Raw genomic sequence first — 20,729 nt, 5'->3', positions numbered from 1 at the left:
AGAGGAAACTTCAATATACTTCAATGTAAAAAGGCTTTAAGGTTCAAAGTTCAGCTCACTAGGGACCAATCAGACTTTGGCATCAACGGGATCTCAGCTTGATAATGAAGGCTGCGATGCATGCACCATTAAACTGCCCTCGCTGCTCTTGAGTATCTTTCCTTGTTTTCTTCTCCTCATCAATATAACCTTTATTATGCTCCTTCCAGTTTACCATTTGCAGACACCACATTAAAGATAGTTCGCTCAGACTGCTCAGGAAACAAGGGGCTAATCTCTCACTCCTGCTCCTGCTTCCTCCTGTTGTTATTTGCTTTGAGTATCAGTGTTCAGATGTAAATCTGCCTCAGAATGAGAGTTACTCATGGGCTCAGCTATAATTCCATTAGAGGAAAATGCAAATCCCTCATTTATGTATGACAGAAAAACAACATAAAACATGCATCATTTAATTACGACTCCTATTCAAAATTAAACCAACAATAGCAGAAACCTAATCAATTTCCCTGGTAGACAGAGAGAGAGAGAGAGAGAGATAGAGAGAGAGATAGAGTACAAGCTGCTGGTTTAATCAAACTTTCGAGCATGTTAAGCTGATTTGAGGTATTGATGAGCTGCAGAATATGAGCACTGGAAGAGATAGTGTCATATAAGAACAGATTCATGATTTTTCCAGGCAGTCACAATTTAAACAAGCTATCTTTATGCTTGTCTATGTTGAAGCCATCCCTTAAAGGGACCGTTCACCAAAAAAGAATTCTTTTAACATTTACTCATTCTAATAGCATTCCAAACATCTATGACTTTTTTCTGGAAACCAGTGAAGACACTGCTCAAAATTTCCTTTTTTATGTTTAACAGTCATACAGGGTTGGAACAAGAGGATGGGTAAATGAGTGAACTATCCCTTTACCTTTTAGAACCCCTTCTGTTCACACAAGAACGCATTTTTGCTTTAAAAAAACACACGAGACGCCACACAATAGTATCCAACTGCAGAGCTGCAGCGCTGATGAATGGAAGAAAGGCAAGGTCTTGAGATGTTTTTAAAAGTTGAACTTCTTTTAACCTTACACAGTGTCTTCAAAACAGAAAGCTTATGTGCAAGCAGCAAGACATACCGCAATTGTCAAAGACGTCCGTTTAGCAGCTATTTACATAGAAGAAGCTATTTACAAGTTACTGTGTGAACCAGCCCTTAGTCTTCAAGCAAACAGCAGTTAAGAGAATACGATGACAGACATCACACTGGAGAATGCCAGACAAGACAAAACACGAACAAACCAGACTAGGAGTGACCCTACTGGATCAGCACAGACTAGATTAGACCAGAACAGGGTAAATTACTACTCTGATTGTACTTTGCTTCGCAGAACTTTTGGCAGTTTATGTGTTCTTCTTATGTGCGTGTGTGCATCTCTTCTACCCTCTAATGCCGTGTCAACAGAGACAGCTGGGCCTAATAAGGAACAGAACAGGCCAGTAAAAATAATAATCAGCAGCACAAATGGTGAGGTCCTGCTGTGCAAGAGTTCTTTTCCTCATTGCAGCAATGACACTCATAGTGCACATTAAGAAAAGCCACTGGCCGGTAACTATCCCCACTGGGATTAAAAGAGTAGAGCCGCTCTTTGAACACTTTCAACACTAACATCTATAGCAGCTCTGAGAAGACACAACTGAAAGGGTACAGAGAGGGGAGGAATACAGAAACATGACAAGTCTGTAAAGCTTTGTCTCACCTGCTGGTAGGTTTGAAATCTGCTGCTGTTGTATTTGAGCGATGAACACCCCCCACCCTTCAAAATGACAAAAGAATGAAAAAAAAAGTAAATAAGTAAATAAATGAATGGGAATATATGACAAAAATGATAAAGACATGACAATAATCGTGTGACATAACAGTGACACAGTACAAATGAGATTTGCATTTCCCAAAGGAAATACAGATACTTGTATGGCAGTAAAAAAAATAGTGTAAACGTTTTAGGTACACTTAGGTTTTACGCTTTGGTTCAGTGTAAATAAAATGCTGTATTAGAGCTGCTCTGTCACTGTCATGACATTGAACATCTTGCTTTCTGTTGGCTGCACACAGCTCATACATATTCACCGTGGATTTTAAAATTGGATATGCAAGACATATTCAAAAGGAAAGGGCAAATCAAAAATTTTGCATGTAGTAGAATGTAAAAGGAAAAAATACCAAATCAATTCAGTAATACATTGTGGTGATTTCACTGTTGTTGTTGCATTAAAGAGTATTTTAAAGTATGAGCTGTATCAATCTTCCTTTAATTAAAAAAAAAGTATGAAATGTACAAATATGACAAATAGATGTCACATGAAAAAAGTGTTAAAAAAAGAGAAAATTGCAGAACAAACCCAAAAAATGTTATACAGTATATGGCATGGAAAATAAAACACACACACACACACACACACACACACACACACAAAAGAAAACAAAAACAACAGGGCAATAAAATTAAAAGGACTGTGGATTGAGTTGGTGTGGCATTTTAAAGACTTTTAATGCATTAAGCATGTGATGTAATGCAGATACATTTCACCATTACAAACAGGGGTGGTTCTATTATTTCTGGTCTGGACAGATATTCCTCCCCTCAGGCAGGGTTGTGGCCTGGACCCCATTGGAGCATATCAATTCATGGCCAGCACAAATGTTATATAATGTACCACAGGCAGACATTGAAGTTTCTTTTACTGAGATATTACTGACCCTAGGATAAACTTAATAGGACCCAAAGAGCCCATAATTTAGGAACACAAAGGAGTGTGTGAGTCCAGGACAGCTCTCTGTGCTTTACAGAGCTGATTTCACACAAGAGGGAGATTTGTGATTGTGGTTTCTGACTAGAAAGCAGTCAGGCAGTGATAGCCCTTATGTCTTCTGTGCAGTAAAACCTAACAGTTCATGGCCAGCAGCTTTTTGTATTTTTATCTCTTGGCCTGTTTCCAGTGGTTGGTTCTATTCTCTGTATGCCTTTATGAGGTCTGGGATCCTAAAGGGCATCTAAGGAAAACATTCCATATCTTCTCCTGGTCACATATGCAGATATACACATCACAAGAAGCAGGAGCCTAATGGCTTGATGTCCTGCCAGATATATTTTCTAAACAATATAAAAATGAAGCAGGAACAGAGACTTCTAAGCAAATATAATAAATGAAATATTCCAGCATTTTCTTCAATGTACTGTAAGCGTCATGACATGTATGCAAAAACAGTTTAATCTTTTCATGCAGCCCTCATGAAACGCTCATGGGAAACTATTAAATGCATCCTTAAAAACCTTCGTGAAAACCCTTTGGACACACACACACACACACACACACACACACACACACACACCCACACCCACACCCACACCCACACCCACACCCACATTCAGAGTTCAAGGAAAATTCCAAATGCATTTCTGCACAGTAAACACATTTACACATCTTTTACACATACAGAGGGGAATCAATGCAATATTTTACAATTAAAAGGGAACTTCATCTCATTTGATTTTCTCTTTTTTATTCAGAATGCAGAATAAAATATATGATTATTCATTATTATTAAATTATAATAATGATTATTTACTATAAATTAAAAATCTAGCATTTGAGCTAAAAACAAAACACTCAAAACATTAAAACGAATGCAGTAAAAAGCTTTTGGTACTGACTCTGACTGGACGAGCTACAATCGAAACAGTTATAAAACTGATATACACTCATTAGTGTGTTGTTGCCCATCAAGTGTACTTCATACTGTCCAGCTCTACAAACTATACACATTACCAATAAAACATCACAAAAATAGATATGCAAAAGGAGATAGTTCTTTTTTGCTATAGCAAAGATGAGCTAGTAAGGGTTCTCTCACAGAACTACTCAACATTCACAGATCAGCATCTCTCATACCAGCGCAGAACTCAATATTCTGCTTAGGGCTATACAGACATAGATCAGAAAGAACATGCAAGAACATTCAGCCTGAAAAAGAAAAAATATATATTTTTGTATGGCAGCAGGCTTGATCCACGTGGCTGGAGTTTCAGAGATGTGTTCTAGAGGATCACGTTCTCTGTGTAGCTCTTACCTGCTGAGAGCTGGTTTGGCTGATCTGAGCGAGTCACTGTGTGCAAGAGCTTCTGCCACAGAACTGTCACTGGAAACACGCTTCCTTTGGAGCTCTTCAACCCTGAAGAAACAACGAGAGAGACACACACACAGAGACATTATCAAGAGGAATATTTGGTACTGAAACAGCAGGCCAGTCATTATATCTGCAGCCAACAAAAAAACAAATGCTGTGATGTACCACAGTCCAGCTGCTAACAAATCATAATGTTGTGTGCACTTGTTCTTTAATGTTCGAAGTCTTTGTGATGTAAAAAAGTAACACGCAAAGACCCACAATTACAGTCTGGTTAATAAAAACACCTCTAATAGATGAGGAATACCCTAAAACATATACAGTAGGAAAAAAATGGTTAGATGTATATTGTTTCTGTTTATAGTATATAATAATAGTGTGTGAGAGAAAAGGAAAGGAAGAGATGAAGGTGGAGACAGAGAGATAGAGAAAGATAGAGACACTATCCTTTGATCTCCACTAGTGCATGTATCACCCTGTAGCAGTCTGATCTCATTTGGTGGAAAAGCATAACCGGTGGAAAAACATTACGAAGACAAGAGAGAGCGAAAGAGAGAGAGAAGAAAACATTTCTAGAGACTCAAAAAGACAATGCTTCCTGTCACTTTGTTCACCCACAGCTCACCCTGGCAAACTCAGCACTTAACACCACAAAGGCTAATTACATCTTTTTATTAATTTAAAATTCCTTTCATGAGCGATTCTGTGTGATTCTGAATTGAACAAAAGCATGTTCAATGTTGCCTTGGCGAGAGATTGTTATTTCATGTCCAAGGGAGTTAAGCGATGTAATAATGCTTGCCAAACGCGTCAGCAGCCATACGCCTGTGTGACTGAATAAGTCTCTGCGACTAACAACAAATCAGGAGCAGAAAAGTTGCCAAAAAATCCCATCCAAAACAAAAAGTACCACCGATTAAATACATACATGAAAAGATGAAATGCACAAATGCAATGCGAAATAACCAAATTAAAGAAAGACAAAAATGGAAGGAAAAGAGGATGAGCAGAGGAAAAAGGAGAGATGTCAATTACAAGAAGGTGAGCCAAAGTTCTCTGAAACTCTGAAAGACTCTTGCTGTTTCGCAAACATGTCATTAGGACTGCAGAAACTATATTTAAGTATCGACAAGGAAGAAAATATCCTGCCTATTGCAACAAAAAGCAAAGCGAATGGCCATATAATGATATCTGAAATCTTTTATGCTGCTGTTTTTACAAGAAAAAGAACCCAGACATATATAGGCTACGCATAAAAAAAATCATTACACAACCAGAAACCAAACAGAATGCTGACATTTTGTTGCTTTGTATGCTTGTGGTGTATCTAACACAACAGAGTTCAATAAACAACACACAATAATTGAAGTAAACAAGACTAATTAAAGAAAACTTCAGCTTTGATGTGGAAAACCCAAGTGGCTTAGAGTGAACCCAAGAGAGAAAAGGTAGAATTTGAATCATTAAGGCTGACAAATGACACATTTACAGTGAAACTGTAGGGTGAAAGTACGACGTGAGAGAAAGACATTCTGAAGTTCAAATACAGAAAGATTAAGGATATATCAGTACATCTCAAGTACCCACAGACCCTAAAGACAAAAGGCTGACTGTTATCTCACAATCACAGCACACATGACAGCAGCAGTGCTCTGAGGGACCGCTCAATGTTTTCCATTGGGAGCCATAAACAAAAGCTCCTATCGGATGGGTTATAAAATCGTGACATAATCAGGAGAGCTATGCCCAGTGCAGCGGCTTGTCTGTGTTTCAACCAGACACATTACACTGCTACACACAGCTGGGAGGACAATGATAATGACACAAACATCACAGAGCTAACCATTCAATCATTCCGATCAATTAGTTCCCTATTAGCCTCTTCCTGACCAACATGAGCTAACAGGGCTCAGTCTTTTGTGCACAGTCGCACTGGCGTGACCACCGCGTTGTTCAACTCGTGCTGCCATTTCCGTTGCATATGACAAACATCAAACGGCAAACAAAACAAAAGCGTAACAAAATCCTGCTACTCGTTTGAGCTGCGCAGTGCAGACCGTTTAACAGTTCGGACCGCGACGCAAACAAACTATAGAAGATAATGGTACATTTAATAAGAGTACAATATATATATTTTCTACATAAAAATTAGATTTTGCACATGTTGCTGTTAATAAAATACATTTTGTAAGCTTCCCAACTCAAGCTTAGTGCTTTACTGTCATATGTGTATAAACATGAAATAAACGAAATGAACGTAATATTATTAAGTAACTGCACTTAACGCAAAACAATAGTAATTTTATCATATCATATCATATCATATCACATATATATTTGTCATATCTCTCTGAAACTAAAGGGATACTGCACATTGTAATCTCTATGAGTTAAGTCTATTTATTATCAAAGCATTGATCAGTAATACACTTAAAATGGCGAAAATATGTGAACGATTGCATTGCAGGCTGATTTAAGGTGTGCCCCTAAATTTTCTGCTTGTGCTCCTAAAACTTTTCAGTCAGGGGCTACAGTGCTCCTAGTAAAAATAGTTAGTCTGGAGCCCTGGCTAAATATATGAACGGTTGTTTCAATATATGTAATTTATTCATATTATGTCCAAAGTGAATTTTCACAGACACTACTCCAGTCTTCAGTGTCACATGATCCTTCAGAAATTAACTAATATGCTGATTTAGTGCTCAAGAAACATTTCTGATTATTATCAATGTTGAAAACCTTTTCATATTTTCATGGAAACTGATTTAAAAAATTTTTTACATTTTATTTATTTATTTTTGAATTTTAAAGAATAGAAAGTTTAAAAATGGCATTTATTGTAAATGTCTTTCCTGTCACTTTGAGCAATTGAATTTAAAAGTTTTTTTTTTTTTTTTTTTTCAAAAAAATGAAAATTTTAATGACCTCACACTTTTGAACAGTAGAGTATGTGCTGTTTTGGATGCTGGACCCCATCATGGGATGCTAACATGCAGGTGTCCTCACCAGGCTTCTTAACTAGCTTAACCAATAAGATTTCCATGGTCAATCAGCTTAACCAGAATGCTGGCTGACAACCTTTACCAGCACAAAATCAGCAATAACCGGCATTAACCAGCCTGAACCAACAACAGAAATGAATGCTGCTCTTTTCAGCAAAGCATTCATTTAAGGTTAAATAAAATAATAATAGAACATAAACAAATACACACTCCTGACAGACCTTTTACATTTAGAATAACAGAAAGGATGTGTGATGATGAAGCTTAAGCTAAATATTTTGACACAATTTCAACTGATTTCATTCAGTAATTTAATAATTAAACCTGAAACATTCACAAAGACAGAAAAACAGAAAAAAAGCTAATTGACTTTCTGTATTCACTTTCTCTGTCTTGAGCGCTATTACCCCTCCAAACACACACACACACACACACACACACACACACACACACACACACAGGAGATTAGCAGGGGCTGTGATGCTGTATGACTTTTTCAGGCAGAGGATCGGATCAAGCTCTGTGCTGCAGGAAACACTCTGTTTTACTCACTCTGAACCACACAATTATTCTGCTATACACACACAATATCACAATCACATTCTCATTTGCACATGCAAACATGCATAGACATTCATGTATGAACCTGCCTACACACAAGTGTACGTTTATATAAAATCCATCTTAAAAGTAACAAATATAAGGCACCCTAGGTGGATGATCCTCGGTGAAAAAAATGTTGTCGATGAAAATTATGACGAAAATGATTCGTCAACGAAATTAACACTGCTGTATTCTCTGTCTTGAGCTCTATTACCCCTCCACACACACACACACACACACACACACACACACACACACAGGAGATTAGCAGGGGCTGTGATGCTGTATGACTTTTTCAGGCAGAGGATCGGATCAAGCTCTGTGCTGCAGGAAACACTCTGTTTTACTCACTCTGAACCACACAATTATTCTGCTATACACACACAATATCACAATCACATTCTCATTTGCACATGCAAACATGCATAGACATTCATGTATGAACCTGCCTACACACAAGTGTACGTTTATATAAAATCCATCTTAAAAGTAACAAATATAAGGCACCCTAGGTGGATGTTAAACACGGTTATCAGTGTATTAGAATTAGTGTTGTTGATGTAGCATTTGTACAAAGCAGCTGAGCTGTGAGAACCACACTGCCACCAGGCGGCTCGATGCTCTTCTGCTCCCTGTTGGCTGATATTACAGAACAGAAGCTGCTGTCAGCTAACAGCCATCAGTTATTACCAGTTATTAGCTGCCACTGATAATGAAAATGTCTCCTTTATGAAAGTTTGCATAAAATAACTCATTCATCAAAACATTGTTATATTGTCAAGAAAGGCAAAGACTAGCTGGCAGTGTGGTGCTGGTTACATTTAAACGGTTCCCTTTATGTTTGCCCGTGTATCTCACCTGGGTCCGGGTGAGTTTGGTGGAGAAGAAGAGGATGATGGGAAGGCAAATTTACGTGGATCAGAAGGGGCATCACTAGAGGAGTCCACCAGGTCTGGCATGCCTGGCGATGTGCTGACCGTCTCTGTGACAACCAGCTCTGGGTCCAAAACGAACAGCTCATCCTGAGAAATTTCAGTCACGTAGTTAAGATGCTCCTGAGGGATGACACAGACACCAGACAAATGTGAATAGTTTGTTTGTGGATACTTAAAATTGCTCAATTGTAGTTTGAATTACTCTAAAGAGGTATTGTACAGAGGACTCACTTGAGCTCGATCAATCCTGTAGAATCGATCAGCTGTTGTAGCTGCAAACACAAAACATAAAAAACGAGAAATCAGGCTTGTGATTAGGCACCAGACATTCAAGAGCAAGTTCAAGCAGAAGAGATGACAGAATATATCTCTTCTTCTAATGTTCATGTCTCCAATTACACAACAGTACTGTTTCAACATCTACACTCTATAAAACCCTGGGTTATTTTTTCAACTCAAACACTTGATTGAGACTATTGGGTAAGGAAGCTGGCTTGATTTGACCCAATTTGGGTTAATAATTGCTCATAATCAGAAACCCAACAGTGCTCCAGATATGAAAGAGATCATGCATGCCATGCAAGTTCCAACATTTCTGTGAGTGCCAATGCCACATCTATCCATGCTTGCAGTAAAACATGTGGAAAAGAAAACTAATCCAAGCATAATAATCAACATTTATTCAACAATGTTAAATTAACATTTAAAAATGAATATAATTTAACTGCATAAGATGTGTAACTGTTGAGTTGCCATTCTTTTCTGCACTTTTTCTCGATCTGTACACATTGTTTTCACTTTTGCCTACATTTTTGTCTATTTCTGTATTCTTGCAATAATATTTTACCTATTGATAATTACTATAGCCTGTGATGTTACTGTAGTCATTCTCTCCCAACTCATTTTGGGAGTATAGTAATTTATTTTCAGCAGTATAGTAATTTTGAAGCAATAGCTAGGGTTAGGGTTGTTGGGTCAAATACTTATCCTAAACCAGCTGGGTCAAAACGACCCAGACATGTTTGTTTTTAAAGGAGACATATTACGCCCCTTTTTACAATATGTAATATAAGTCTCTGGTGTCCCCAGAATGTGTCTGTGAAGTTTCAGCTCAAAATACTCCACAGATCATTTATTATATCATTTTGAAAATGCCTATTTTGAGTGGAAGCAGGAACACGCTGTTTTTCGGGCCTGTGTCTTTAAATGCAAATGAGCTGCTGCTCCCTGCCCCATGTTCCAGAATAGAGCTGCGCCATTACAGCTCGGACCTGCTAAAAACATCTGTTTTGGTTCTGATTATCAATTTTATCGTGCTGAAATCATGCGTTTTAAATCATATGAGTTTAAACTTCAGATATACGGTTTTCTGAGCGCACACATCTGAAGCACACGGACAGAAAGCGGCTGTCACAGCATGTGAGTACTAAACTAAGTTCTCATTCATACACAAGTTTACGTTAAAAACACACGAGTTACAAAAACAGTCAGTTATGTCTGTGAAGGTAAACTGCTGGGAAATAAACCGCATGTTTATTTTAGATGTGTGGCAGCAGCAATATACAGTAAATAAATCAATAAATCCACTGCTCTCTTGTCTCCTCTGAGGCTGGGACTGTAAATAGTGTTCTGTGCTCGTCTGTGCAGCCAAAGACAGAACAGTTAGCATGTTTTGCTCAAACTTTCACCATGGCATTAGAACTAGTACACCGTTGTGCTTGCGAAATCAAAATGACGGCACTGTGGTTGGAAACTTACAGATTAAGAGGCGGTAATATTATAATGAGATCCCTTTGCCACGTCACCAAGGGAGCGAAATCAGACGCGCTCATTTTCTCAGACGCTTGCAGAAAAAGGCTTACCAAAACAAAGTTACTGGGTTAATCTTTTTCACGTTTCCTTGGTTGGTAGATGCACCGAGGACCTGATTATAGCACTTAAAACCTGGAAAATCAGATTTTCATGATATGTCACCTTTAATTAGCGGGAAAAGAGAGATTGCTGTGGATCTCACATCTCATCGAAGCAAACTACTCTCAAAGAGAATGCACGTGCTGAAAATGCACACATATACTCCCACAAGCTTGTCCTCATACCTTTAAATAACACATTTGCAGCAAAAGTAATGAATGCACATGATTCCTCACACTCTGGTGACATCTGCTCTGGGGCAGGAATTATCTGAGATGATCCAGGAAAACTGTGTAACACTGGCCTCGGATCAGACTTTGCCCCTGCTTGCACTGGTAATTACTTGACAGCAACTTCATAAGACTGAGCTGAGATCAGAAGTGCTGCCACAATCACTCTGAAAAGTTCTGACTCATCCTGCAGTTCTCTGCTCTGGTAATAAAGCCCTCGAAACTTTTTAGTCTTAAAATGAGGAGATGAATTTTCCTCTGGGCCGGTGGGAAGTGAGGAAGGAGGGACAGGAATGAAAGGATGAAAAAAGGGTGGAAAGATGCAATTATTGAACAGGGGAATGTGATGTACTATTTCACTGGTTTGATGTGTAGCAGTTTAGGATCTATGTGAACGTGACTCAGCTGTCACAGAGGATTTGTGTATAATGCTGACTGACTCCCCACATCTTGAGATGCTGTCAAAGGAAAGCCTGATGGCCTTTTCAACACAACTTGCGTCAGTGCTTCGATGTACCTCTCAACAAAAGTGACACCTGTATGCAAAAAAATATTTATTTTTATTTATCACTTCTCATAGAATACATAATGTGTATAATTATGTCTTTGCTCCTTGAAAGTTCAGTGCATTCGGGAATGTTTACATTTGAAGAATGTCATCTAAAAGCCTTGACTCCTTGAAGACATTTCCCCCTTATCAGTCTTTTTAAATTAGTTGCCATTATATGAGATTATTTAAGTATGCATTGATATTGCTAGGTTGTGAACACGTTGCATCCTTTTCAAGACTTATGTAGTCCGATTCCCCACTTTTCTTTGAGCTGACATTAATCCACATCTTCACAGATTCACATTGATCAAAAAGGAGATTACTGCAAAAATTGGAAAGCTGTTCACATAAAGGTATGCATAGTGTCAATAATGGGCTTGTAGGATAGAGTGTACAAACAAACAATAAAGCACTGTTTAAATACATACACTACCGTTAAAAAGTTTGAGGTCAGTATGACTTATTGTTTCTGAAAGAAGTGACCAAGGTTGCATTCATTTGATCAAAAATACAGTAAAAAAGTAATATTGTGAAATATTATAATATTATAACAAATAACTATTTTCTATTTGAATTTATTGAAAAAATTTATTGAATATATTTAAAAAATATAATCTTTCCCTGTGGCTGTAATTCTCTCCTGCTGACAGTAATCATCTTGGCACTCCTTATTGGCACTGAAATGCCAGAGTAGATTCTGTTCTTTAGTATGGAGATTCATGACTCTTTCTCTTTTCCTAGCTTTGATTCTGGCACTGATAAGATAATATTTTGTGGGTCTGACTCACAGTTTTGAATCTCTGACCTTTACTCTTTGCCATTTTATTCACTGCAAACACCTACAGCTTTGTGCACTGATAAACACAACTCCAGCCCACATCCTTGAGGGCCACCATGGCACACTTGCTGTTCAATACCCCAGATCTAACTCCGAATTCTAACATCCAAACTACTGTGAAAAGAATACTCACAGTCGAGAAAGCACCATTTTGGCGACAGCCTCTGAGACGACAAAGCCTTTGATTTGGTCCCGTCACCTTCCTGTGAAAGAAAGGAGAAGAAAATATAGGGTAGGAGATGGGAAGAGAAGAAAGGTTGATAGAATTCCGATTAGTGTCAGTTTTTGCAGAAGCAAATGATCAGTATATGAACAGTGCATAAGTTTACTATTTTCATCACACACACAGACCTGTCATTATTTTCTGTCACATCAATTCTTTCCCTAAAGCACCAAACTGCCAATTGAAGATCTACATAAGTCATGCAACAGAGTCAAATACACATTACAAAGACTACACTCACAGCACACAATAAACACAACACCTGCATGCACCATCACTATAAAGAAAGCTGCCATTCTCTACAGAGGCTAAATGTGATCCAAGGCATCCATCCAAACAAAGCACACAGGAGCACTTAGGACCCAGGGGAAATCTTCAGGGAACGAAGATCTGATTGAGTGGATTTAACTTAGTAAGCGCTTACTGTAATGTGTGCTTATTTGAAGTTTCACCCATAACATCTGTCAAGAGGGAATGCTGTACTAACGAGGGTTCTCTTCACGTCTGCAAACAGACTAGTGTCTAGGAGGCGCTAGAGTGCTCTAATCTCACAGAGAAAGATGTGGGAGAGATTTAGGATGAATTTCAGAATACTTTGCTTTAGGGATCATGTTAAGCTCTACAGTATGTGAAGACAAACTCTCTTGCTTATTTTATCTCTCCAGTGGTTTATGCACTCTCACGGTAAACATGTCTGCCTCCGAGCATAATTTTATAGTACACAAATGTGCTGCTGAAGTTTATCTAGGTTGGGTTTGTGGAGGCATGCCTATCAAAATCTGATTGTACAAACAGCACTCTGTTTGGTTTTCTCGATTCATTGTCCAGGCTGTATTTCCAGTCTTGTTCCTGAAAGTGCTCCAGGTGTGCCTGTCTCACCTCTCGCAGGTGTCTCACCCACCTGGAGCACCAGCCGCTGCAGGGATGGGTGACACGACACAAAGTCCTGCAGGAGACCCCATTACATTAGATACATACACACAAAGCCCATTAGATCAGCCCGTCAGTTCAGACACATACAGATTGGAGCAGATGGACAACAGTGTTTCTTGGAGAAGACCCTACAGCATGTGAATGAATGTAAGCATTTAACTTTGAGACTACTTTTCTTTTTGAAGAACACTTAATTCTGCCCCAGACACTCACACAACCTTACTGCCAAGGGTGTTTCATTCTGACCTGCTGCACAGTGTGTGAGAGAGTGTGTGTGTGTGTGTGTGTGTGTGTGTGTGAACCATTAAACCATCATTTACTGTACATATACCTCTAAACGAAGGCTCTTACTGGTCTGTTTTTCAGCTAATTGTGAAGTTATATTTGTATAATGTGACGAGTGGGGCGGGGCCGAGAGCTGTGGGAGCGGAGCGAGGCCGGTGGAGTGAAAGATAATGAGGGACACCTGCGCCACTCACCGGTCTCAAGTCCCACAGAGGAGCTCCGGAAGGATAAAAGGAGGAGTGACGACAGTGGAGGACAAATACTGCGTCAAAATCAAATCAATTTGAGTGCGATTTAAACCCGGATTATTGTAATCACTCTAAGTTCGTCGGCCTTGGGAAAGCTAGCGTGTCTCCGACGTAGTGATAACACTCATTGCCTTCTCTATTGCTCAGCGGTCTCGAGTCCCACGGAGGAGCTCCGGAAGGATAAAAGGAGGAGTAACAACAGTGAAGGACGAGAGAGGACCGGGCCTGGACTATTTATGTTGTTTTGTTTCTGTTTGTGCGCAGCAGTCGTCCGTGAGGGGCTGTCGCGCTATTTTCAGTTTTGGGTTTATTTTATTATTAAACTAAAGTTATGTTTAAATGAGCGCCGGTTCCTGCCTCCTTCTTCCCGTGACTACGAACTTTGTTACATTGGTGCCGAAACCCGGGAGGAAGGAGGGACACGCTGCCAGAGATCTCGCTGCTGTGGTGAATCCGTGGTGCCATCGAGCATGGCGGAGCAGTCTGCCGCCATGGATGCTCGAGGCGGTGGGCTGGAGTGACCGGGGGGGCAGACGAACTCGCTGCCGGCCGCCTGGGTTGTGACCCACCCACCGAGGGCTATCCAGCGCCACCGCCAGACATCGCGGAAGAGTTTGCCCAGCTGGTGGAGGGCCGAGCGGCAGTGTGTCTGGGAACCGGAACAAGAATTTTTTTTCCCTCTCTTCCCTCTCTCGTCTCTGTCTCTCCTCATCCTTCCGTCTCCTTTTCTCTTGCCTCGTCTGTCCATACCCCCAGGTGCTGTGGCCGCTGTGACGGGGCCCCCGGGGGAAAGTAGAGCGCAGTCTCGTGGGTACCCCCAGCCTGCGAGGGGCGATGGGGGTATGTGACGAGTGGGGCGGGGCCGAGAGCTGTGAGAGCGGAGCGAGGCCGGTGGAGTGAAAGATAATGAGGGACACCTGCGCCACTCACCGGTCTCAAGTCCCACGGAGGAGCTCCGGAAAGATAAATGGAGGAGCGACGACAGTGGAGGACGAGAGAGGACCAGGCCTGGATTTTATGTTGTTTTGTTTCTGTTTGTGCGCAGCAGTCGTCCGTGAGGGGCTGTCGCGCTATTTTCAGTTTTGGGTTTATTTTATTATTAAACTAAAGTTATGTTTAAATGAGCGCCGGTTCCTGCCTCCTTCTTCCCGTGACTACGAACTTTGTTACATATAACCACTGTAACTTAATAGGAATGTATGAACTTAAACAAGGCCAGAATGAGATGCCATGAATGAATAAGATAATCTATACCAGGGGCTCTCAACAACTGGTGGCTCACAACAGTAGTGAAAAAACAATGGTAAATGCATATAATAATGTTCAGCTAGCCAAAAAATGAGCATAGTCACAACAGTAAATTATTAGAATAACTTGTAAAAAAGGAGGAGAAAACACTGCATTATTTTTAGTTACTGACATCAAAAACTGTGTGTCTGATTAAACTACAGTATTTAATTTGTCACTTCACAGAAACAAGCTACATGAGGCGGATGCTGGCATGGATTCAAAATACATTATTACACAAGGCTGAATATGGGTTCATTTGCAAAAGGACAAACATTGTTTGCACAAATCCCAATTTGTTTTGTCTTGTGAATTGTTGTCTAGAACAGGGGTTTTCACCTGTCAAGGGGGGCGCGAGCATCAGTTAATTCAGAGACATTCCCTTGAGGATTTATGAATATGAGTTAGCAAATCTTTAGCCATCCACTAGGGGGCAATCTGACTCCCACTGCTAGTCGACAGTTAGAGCAGAGTTGGCTCGAGTGTCAGTCACACTTATTGTAGTAATGGAAATTTTGATTCTTTCAAGAGATTCGTTCATTTTCAGTTTGTTCACCAAAATGATTTGTTCAGATTCGTTCACTGATTCGTTCAGTGACCATTTCTTCATATTACATAAATACGCCAGCAGGTGGCGAAAAAGAGTGTTTTATGTGTTGTGTCTTAAGTCAACGACCGTATTCACTTGTTACAAAAACTGATTTGGCTTTATTAAAATGTGTGCATAATCTAATTAAATAAAGTCTAAATAAGTTGTTCAGATGACCAAAGCACAAGGTTTTCTTGCATAATTAACATTTTAATTGTTTGGTCCGACAATTACACATTCATAAATCGGGGATTAAACGTGGAGTTATGTTCTGTATGCTAAATATGAATATATAAACAAGCGTATGTGCACACTACCTATAACTGCGCTTTGCATCTGCTTTCTGCTGATTGCTGATCGAGATTGACATGCTAAATGGACGACTGACCAGGTACACTCTCATTCATTTCGTTCACGAACTAGATATGTACCAGTTCGGTCATTTCATTCACGAACGAGATGTACCAGTTCATTCAACTCGTTCACAAACGAGAAGATCTCTCGATCTCGTTCAGACTCAAAATAAACTCGTTCAGTGAAGGGCATATTCGTTCACTACATTCAACAAATCACATGCTCCGTCACATCTCAAACTCGAAGGCTATTGGCTTGAGGTTTGTCATTCTTTGACAGGATGAAAGTACACAGAGCTACCCGGTTCACTGATCTGCGCATGCGCTGCTAATAGCACCGCGCTGCTCTGGAGGGAGGAATTTCAGTGAATGAGAAATATGAGTCAATGGATTACGTGAACGAGAACGATTCGTTCACCTAAAAGATTCGTTCAAAAAGAACGATTCGTTCACGAACAAAACATCACTAGCTTATTGACAGTGCAAAATGATTTACTATCTTAACGATCAGGCCAGTGCTGCTTCCTCAAGAAAGTTTTTCATTCTCACGTGTTTTAAGTCTTGTCAATTTAAACATTAAAGTAATTTACGCCATATAAGCCCAAGACATCTCAGTGCGGTACGCACGCGCTGTAATAAAGCGTTTCTATGCGCACCGCGCACACATCTGAAGTGCACAAACAGATAGCCTTCTCGGACAGCAGGTGAATACCAATGTTCTGTCTTGACAAGTATCCTTGTAAGCACAGTCGGTTGTTTTAAAGGGGTCATATGATGCGATTTCAATTTTTCCTTTCTCTTTGGAGTGTTACAAGCTCTTGGTGCATAAAGAAGATCTGTAAAGTTGCAAAGACTAAAGTCTCAAATCCAAAGAGATATTCTTTATAAAAGTTAAGAGTCAGCCACGCCTACCTAAAACGGCTCGTTCTAACATGCCCCCACATATCTACGTCACTATGTGGGAAGATTTGCATAACGCTGCCCAAATGTTCACGCAAAGAAAGAAGGCGTAACTTTTATTCTCGCTGTAGTATTGTTGTTGCAGCCGCCGCCATGTCGTGAAGGCGCTGTGTGTTTCATTGTGAAAGCGAAACTACTTTGTTTGGCCTTCCAAAAGAGGACAATATCTGCTTCGTCATGCCTGGAGCTGATCCGTGCTGGTTGCTGAGGAAATACAACAACTTTGCACTGTGGATCACCGGATCGGCTTTCACCGTGGACGAAGCGGAGTCGTCACATTCTGCTCTGCTCACTCAAGCCCTCCAGCCGTTCCTCACTCTAGCCCCCGGCCTCTGCTCACTCTAGGCCGCCACCGCTCACTCTAGGCCACCGTGTGTGACGCTGTGTTTCGTTGTGAAAGCGAAACTACTTTGTTTGGCCTTCCAAAAATGGACACGACTAGAAATCAGTGGTTAAGTTGTATTTACAACACTGTTCCAGAACACTTCAACACAAATATTCAGATGTGTGCAGCACATGTCCTAAAAGGTTGAAAACTCCTGGTCTAGAAAGCATGGCATCGTCAGAATTCAAAAGACAGTTTTCTTATTTCAGTTGTCATTTTTATAATTATACATGTTGCTGCATTAACCACATATTTTAATGTTTGATTTTTGGGCAACGCTTAACAATAAGGTTCAATTTGTTAACACTGGTTTATGCTGTAGGTATCATGAACAAACCATGAACAATATAAAAAGTAACATAATTTATACAGCTAGATTCATGGTAATTAGTTAACATTAACCTAGAACATAGATGAATAAACAATATGTATAATTTAAAGGGATAATTAACCCAAAATGAAAATTCTATCATCATTTATCAAGTATGACTTTCTTTCCTCTATGGAATATATGAGAAGATATTTTCAGAAATGCTTTTTTTTTTCGTCCATAAAATGGCAGTCAATGTTGACCAAAACTGCTTGGTTACTAACTTTTTTCAAAACATCTTCTTTTATGTTCCACAGGTTATGTTCCACAGGTTTGGAACAATATGTCGGTGAATAAATGATTTGAAATGAATTTGTTCATTGATTTCATAATACCTATTTCATTAACGGCTGTTCATAAGGAAGTTGCAGATCTTTGCTACTGTATAATTAACCATTGTGATACTGTGTTGTGTTGCCACTAGATGTACAATCTGGGTCCTAAAGCAAATTCAGTTGAGCACCACTGCTCTGTACTGTAGTGCAGTATAACTTCTCCCTCATTATATTCTGACTCTGACTGACTGTTCCCATCATTAATCAAACTCTTAACACCTCTCTCCTCCTCTCTTTTCCTATCCTCTTCATTTCTCACTTTTACCCCACTCCATCTGTTAACCCCACCCTCTCATTTTTTACCTCCTGTAGTCTCTCGATGTGAGCTCGACAGGTTTCCAAATCACTGTCTCCCGGGACAACGATGAGACCCAGTGGAATTGCTGCGAAAAGGAAAGACGAAAAGAGAAGTTAGAACGAGGGATGAGGAGAAGAAACAGAATCTCACAGTAACAGTCTGCTGTGTGTTGTGAAAAACTTGGCCCACATTCTTTCCTCTCAGGAGATACTGATCAGCAGTGGGAGAAAGAGTAAAAATAAAAGAAGAGAGCAAAAGAAAGAAAGAAAAAGAAAGAAATGCTATTTTCAATTATGTAAGGTATAAGCTAATACATCTTTATCTTTGTGAATACATCTGCAAGCAGAAGAGTTGATCATTATGATTTATGGCAGTTGTATGCAACACGCACTGGCTCAGACCCAATCAAACTCATTCAAACTAATCCACAGATTCCTCATGAAACAAGGTCAGACAGTAATAGGACTTGATGGGGAGGATGTGGCAATTTTATCTGCACTGGAGTCTAAACCACTGCAGGCATTTTGGAGACACATGGCTGTAGGCCTGCTCTTACATGTGCTGTCAGTGAGAGAATAAGATGAAATATGATGTTTCCGCAGTGGTTACTGAGGGTACATGTGTCCTCTCATGCATATGGATATTCTCCAGTCCAAGTCACTTTAGAGTAAAAGGGTAAAAAGCATAGATCCAACACTGAGATCCTAACTGTAGCGTGATACACTCAACCACCCTGAGCGTTATGAAGATACAGTAGTGTACATTTGAAAGCTGGAGGAGCAGCAGTCATGCCCTGCCCTGAGCCAAGTCTCACACACTTCAGAGAGGCAGGGTAATATTTCTAAATTAAATGAGCATTCTCAAGAGGATGGCAAGTTTCTCTGACAAAGTGGGAAGTGAGAGAGTGAGACAGAGAAAGCGACAGGGGAAGCAGGAAGAAATGAGCAGAGAGAGAGAGAGAGAGAGAGAGAGAAGCGAGAAATGGGAGAGGTCTCTTCCATTGAGGAAGGTTGGGTTGCTTAGCAACATCTGAACAGTCCTTCCCAAATTCAATTCAGGTTTGATCTGCGCTCTCTCTCTTTCTTTTCAGTTGGAGGTATTGTCAAGCCTCTTCTGAAGAGTGAAGAGGGACTGACAGCAGTGAGCAGATGAGACACAGGGATGTGTGGTATATTTTTGTATCACAAAAGAGAGAGTACAGAACAGCTGTATGAACAGCAAAGAGCTAATCGCTATCTCGCAGTTGACATGCACTTTAAAAGTTTCATTTCAGTTAAATTAAAGCAGTAATTTGTCTTTTTATGATGTTAAATGAACATCATGGCAGTCTGACTAACTGGCCTAGATAATGTGATTGTAGCTCAGCTTCGTGCAGCATGTATACAAGTTAATCAAACAGAGGTGATGTGCAATGAGTATTTAATACTTCAATTATCTGATTACGCATTGTGTCATGTATACTTAGACAAAGAGACTGAGGTAACACTTTCTATGAAGCCCACATTTGTAATACATTATAAGGGTATTCTTAAGATATTATAATGAATGCATAATGCATTATAAAAAACCTTATAATACGTTATATAATCTTATAAATAATCATAACAACAATTATAATACATTATAATGCTTACACATTTGTGGTTATAACTTTTAAGATTATGATTATTTATAACACACAAGGAACACCATATTAAATCTACTTTTACATTTATAATGGGCTATATATCTTGACATTGTTTATTTAAGTTCTGCACAGTATCTTACTACATCTTGTGAGTGGTTAGGTGTTGAGTGTTCCCTGTGAGGCTAATATTAATTTTGATGTGAGCTAGTTAATAATTTCAACTGAAAAAAAAAGCAATGTTTATATGTTAGTTTACATTTTATTTTGATGGTCCCCTTAGTCTATTGACTATAAGCAACTTTGCAACTACATGTCAACTAACTCTCATTTAGAGTATTAGTAGGCTTAGTTTAAGGTTAGGGTAGGTAGAATGTTGACGTACTTGCAAAGTTACTTGCAGTCAGTTTGTCTGTTGGGGAACCGTTTGAGAAAAATATTATTATTATTATCATTACTATACTTACTATAAGTGGTCTTTGATTGCTTTAGGTAAAGTAGCATAAGAAAGATGGCAAGATAGGAGACTTATAATACATTATAACTATGAGAAATATAATCCATTGTAACTTAAGTGGATGCAACATGTTCACTGTGTT

The 20,729-nt window shown here is 39.5% G+C and overlaps 1 protein-coding gene across 1 annotated transcript in view; it reads right to left on the bottom strand.

Moving 5' to 3' along the window:
* Nucleotides 1-20,729, bottom strand: part of LOC107656176 (diacylglycerol kinase zeta-like) — a 50,571-nt gene that overhangs the window by 14,429 nt on the left and 15,413 nt on the right. Inside the window, exons 23-29 of the mRNA XM_016443914.1 lie at nt 18,512-18,591; nt 13,365-13,409; nt 12,374-12,443; nt 8,943-8,983; nt 8,635-8,831; nt 4,115-4,216; nt 1,743-1,799 (exon numbers count right to left, since the gene is read on the bottom strand). Coding sequence (XP_016299400.1) covers nt 1,743-1,799; nt 4,115-4,216; nt 8,635-8,831; nt 8,943-8,983; nt 12,374-12,443; nt 13,365-13,409; nt 18,512-18,591 — 592 coding nt within the window. The remainder of the gene's footprint in view (nt 1-1,742; nt 1,800-4,114; nt 4,217-8,634; nt 8,832-8,942; nt 8,984-12,373; nt 12,444-13,364; nt 13,410-18,511; nt 18,592-20,729) is intronic.

Source organism: Sinocyclocheilus anshuiensis, unplaced genomic scaffold, assembly GCF_001515605.1.
Source record: "Sinocyclocheilus anshuiensis isolate Anshui unplaced genomic scaffold, SAMN03320099.WGS_v1.1 scaffold1429, whole genome shotgun sequence".
NCBI lineage: Eukaryota > Metazoa > Chordata > Actinopteri > Cypriniformes > Cyprinidae > Sinocyclocheilus > Sinocyclocheilus anshuiensis.
Note: the sequence above shows the minus strand (reverse complement) of the source record. Positions and strands in the feature narration are given on the sequence as shown.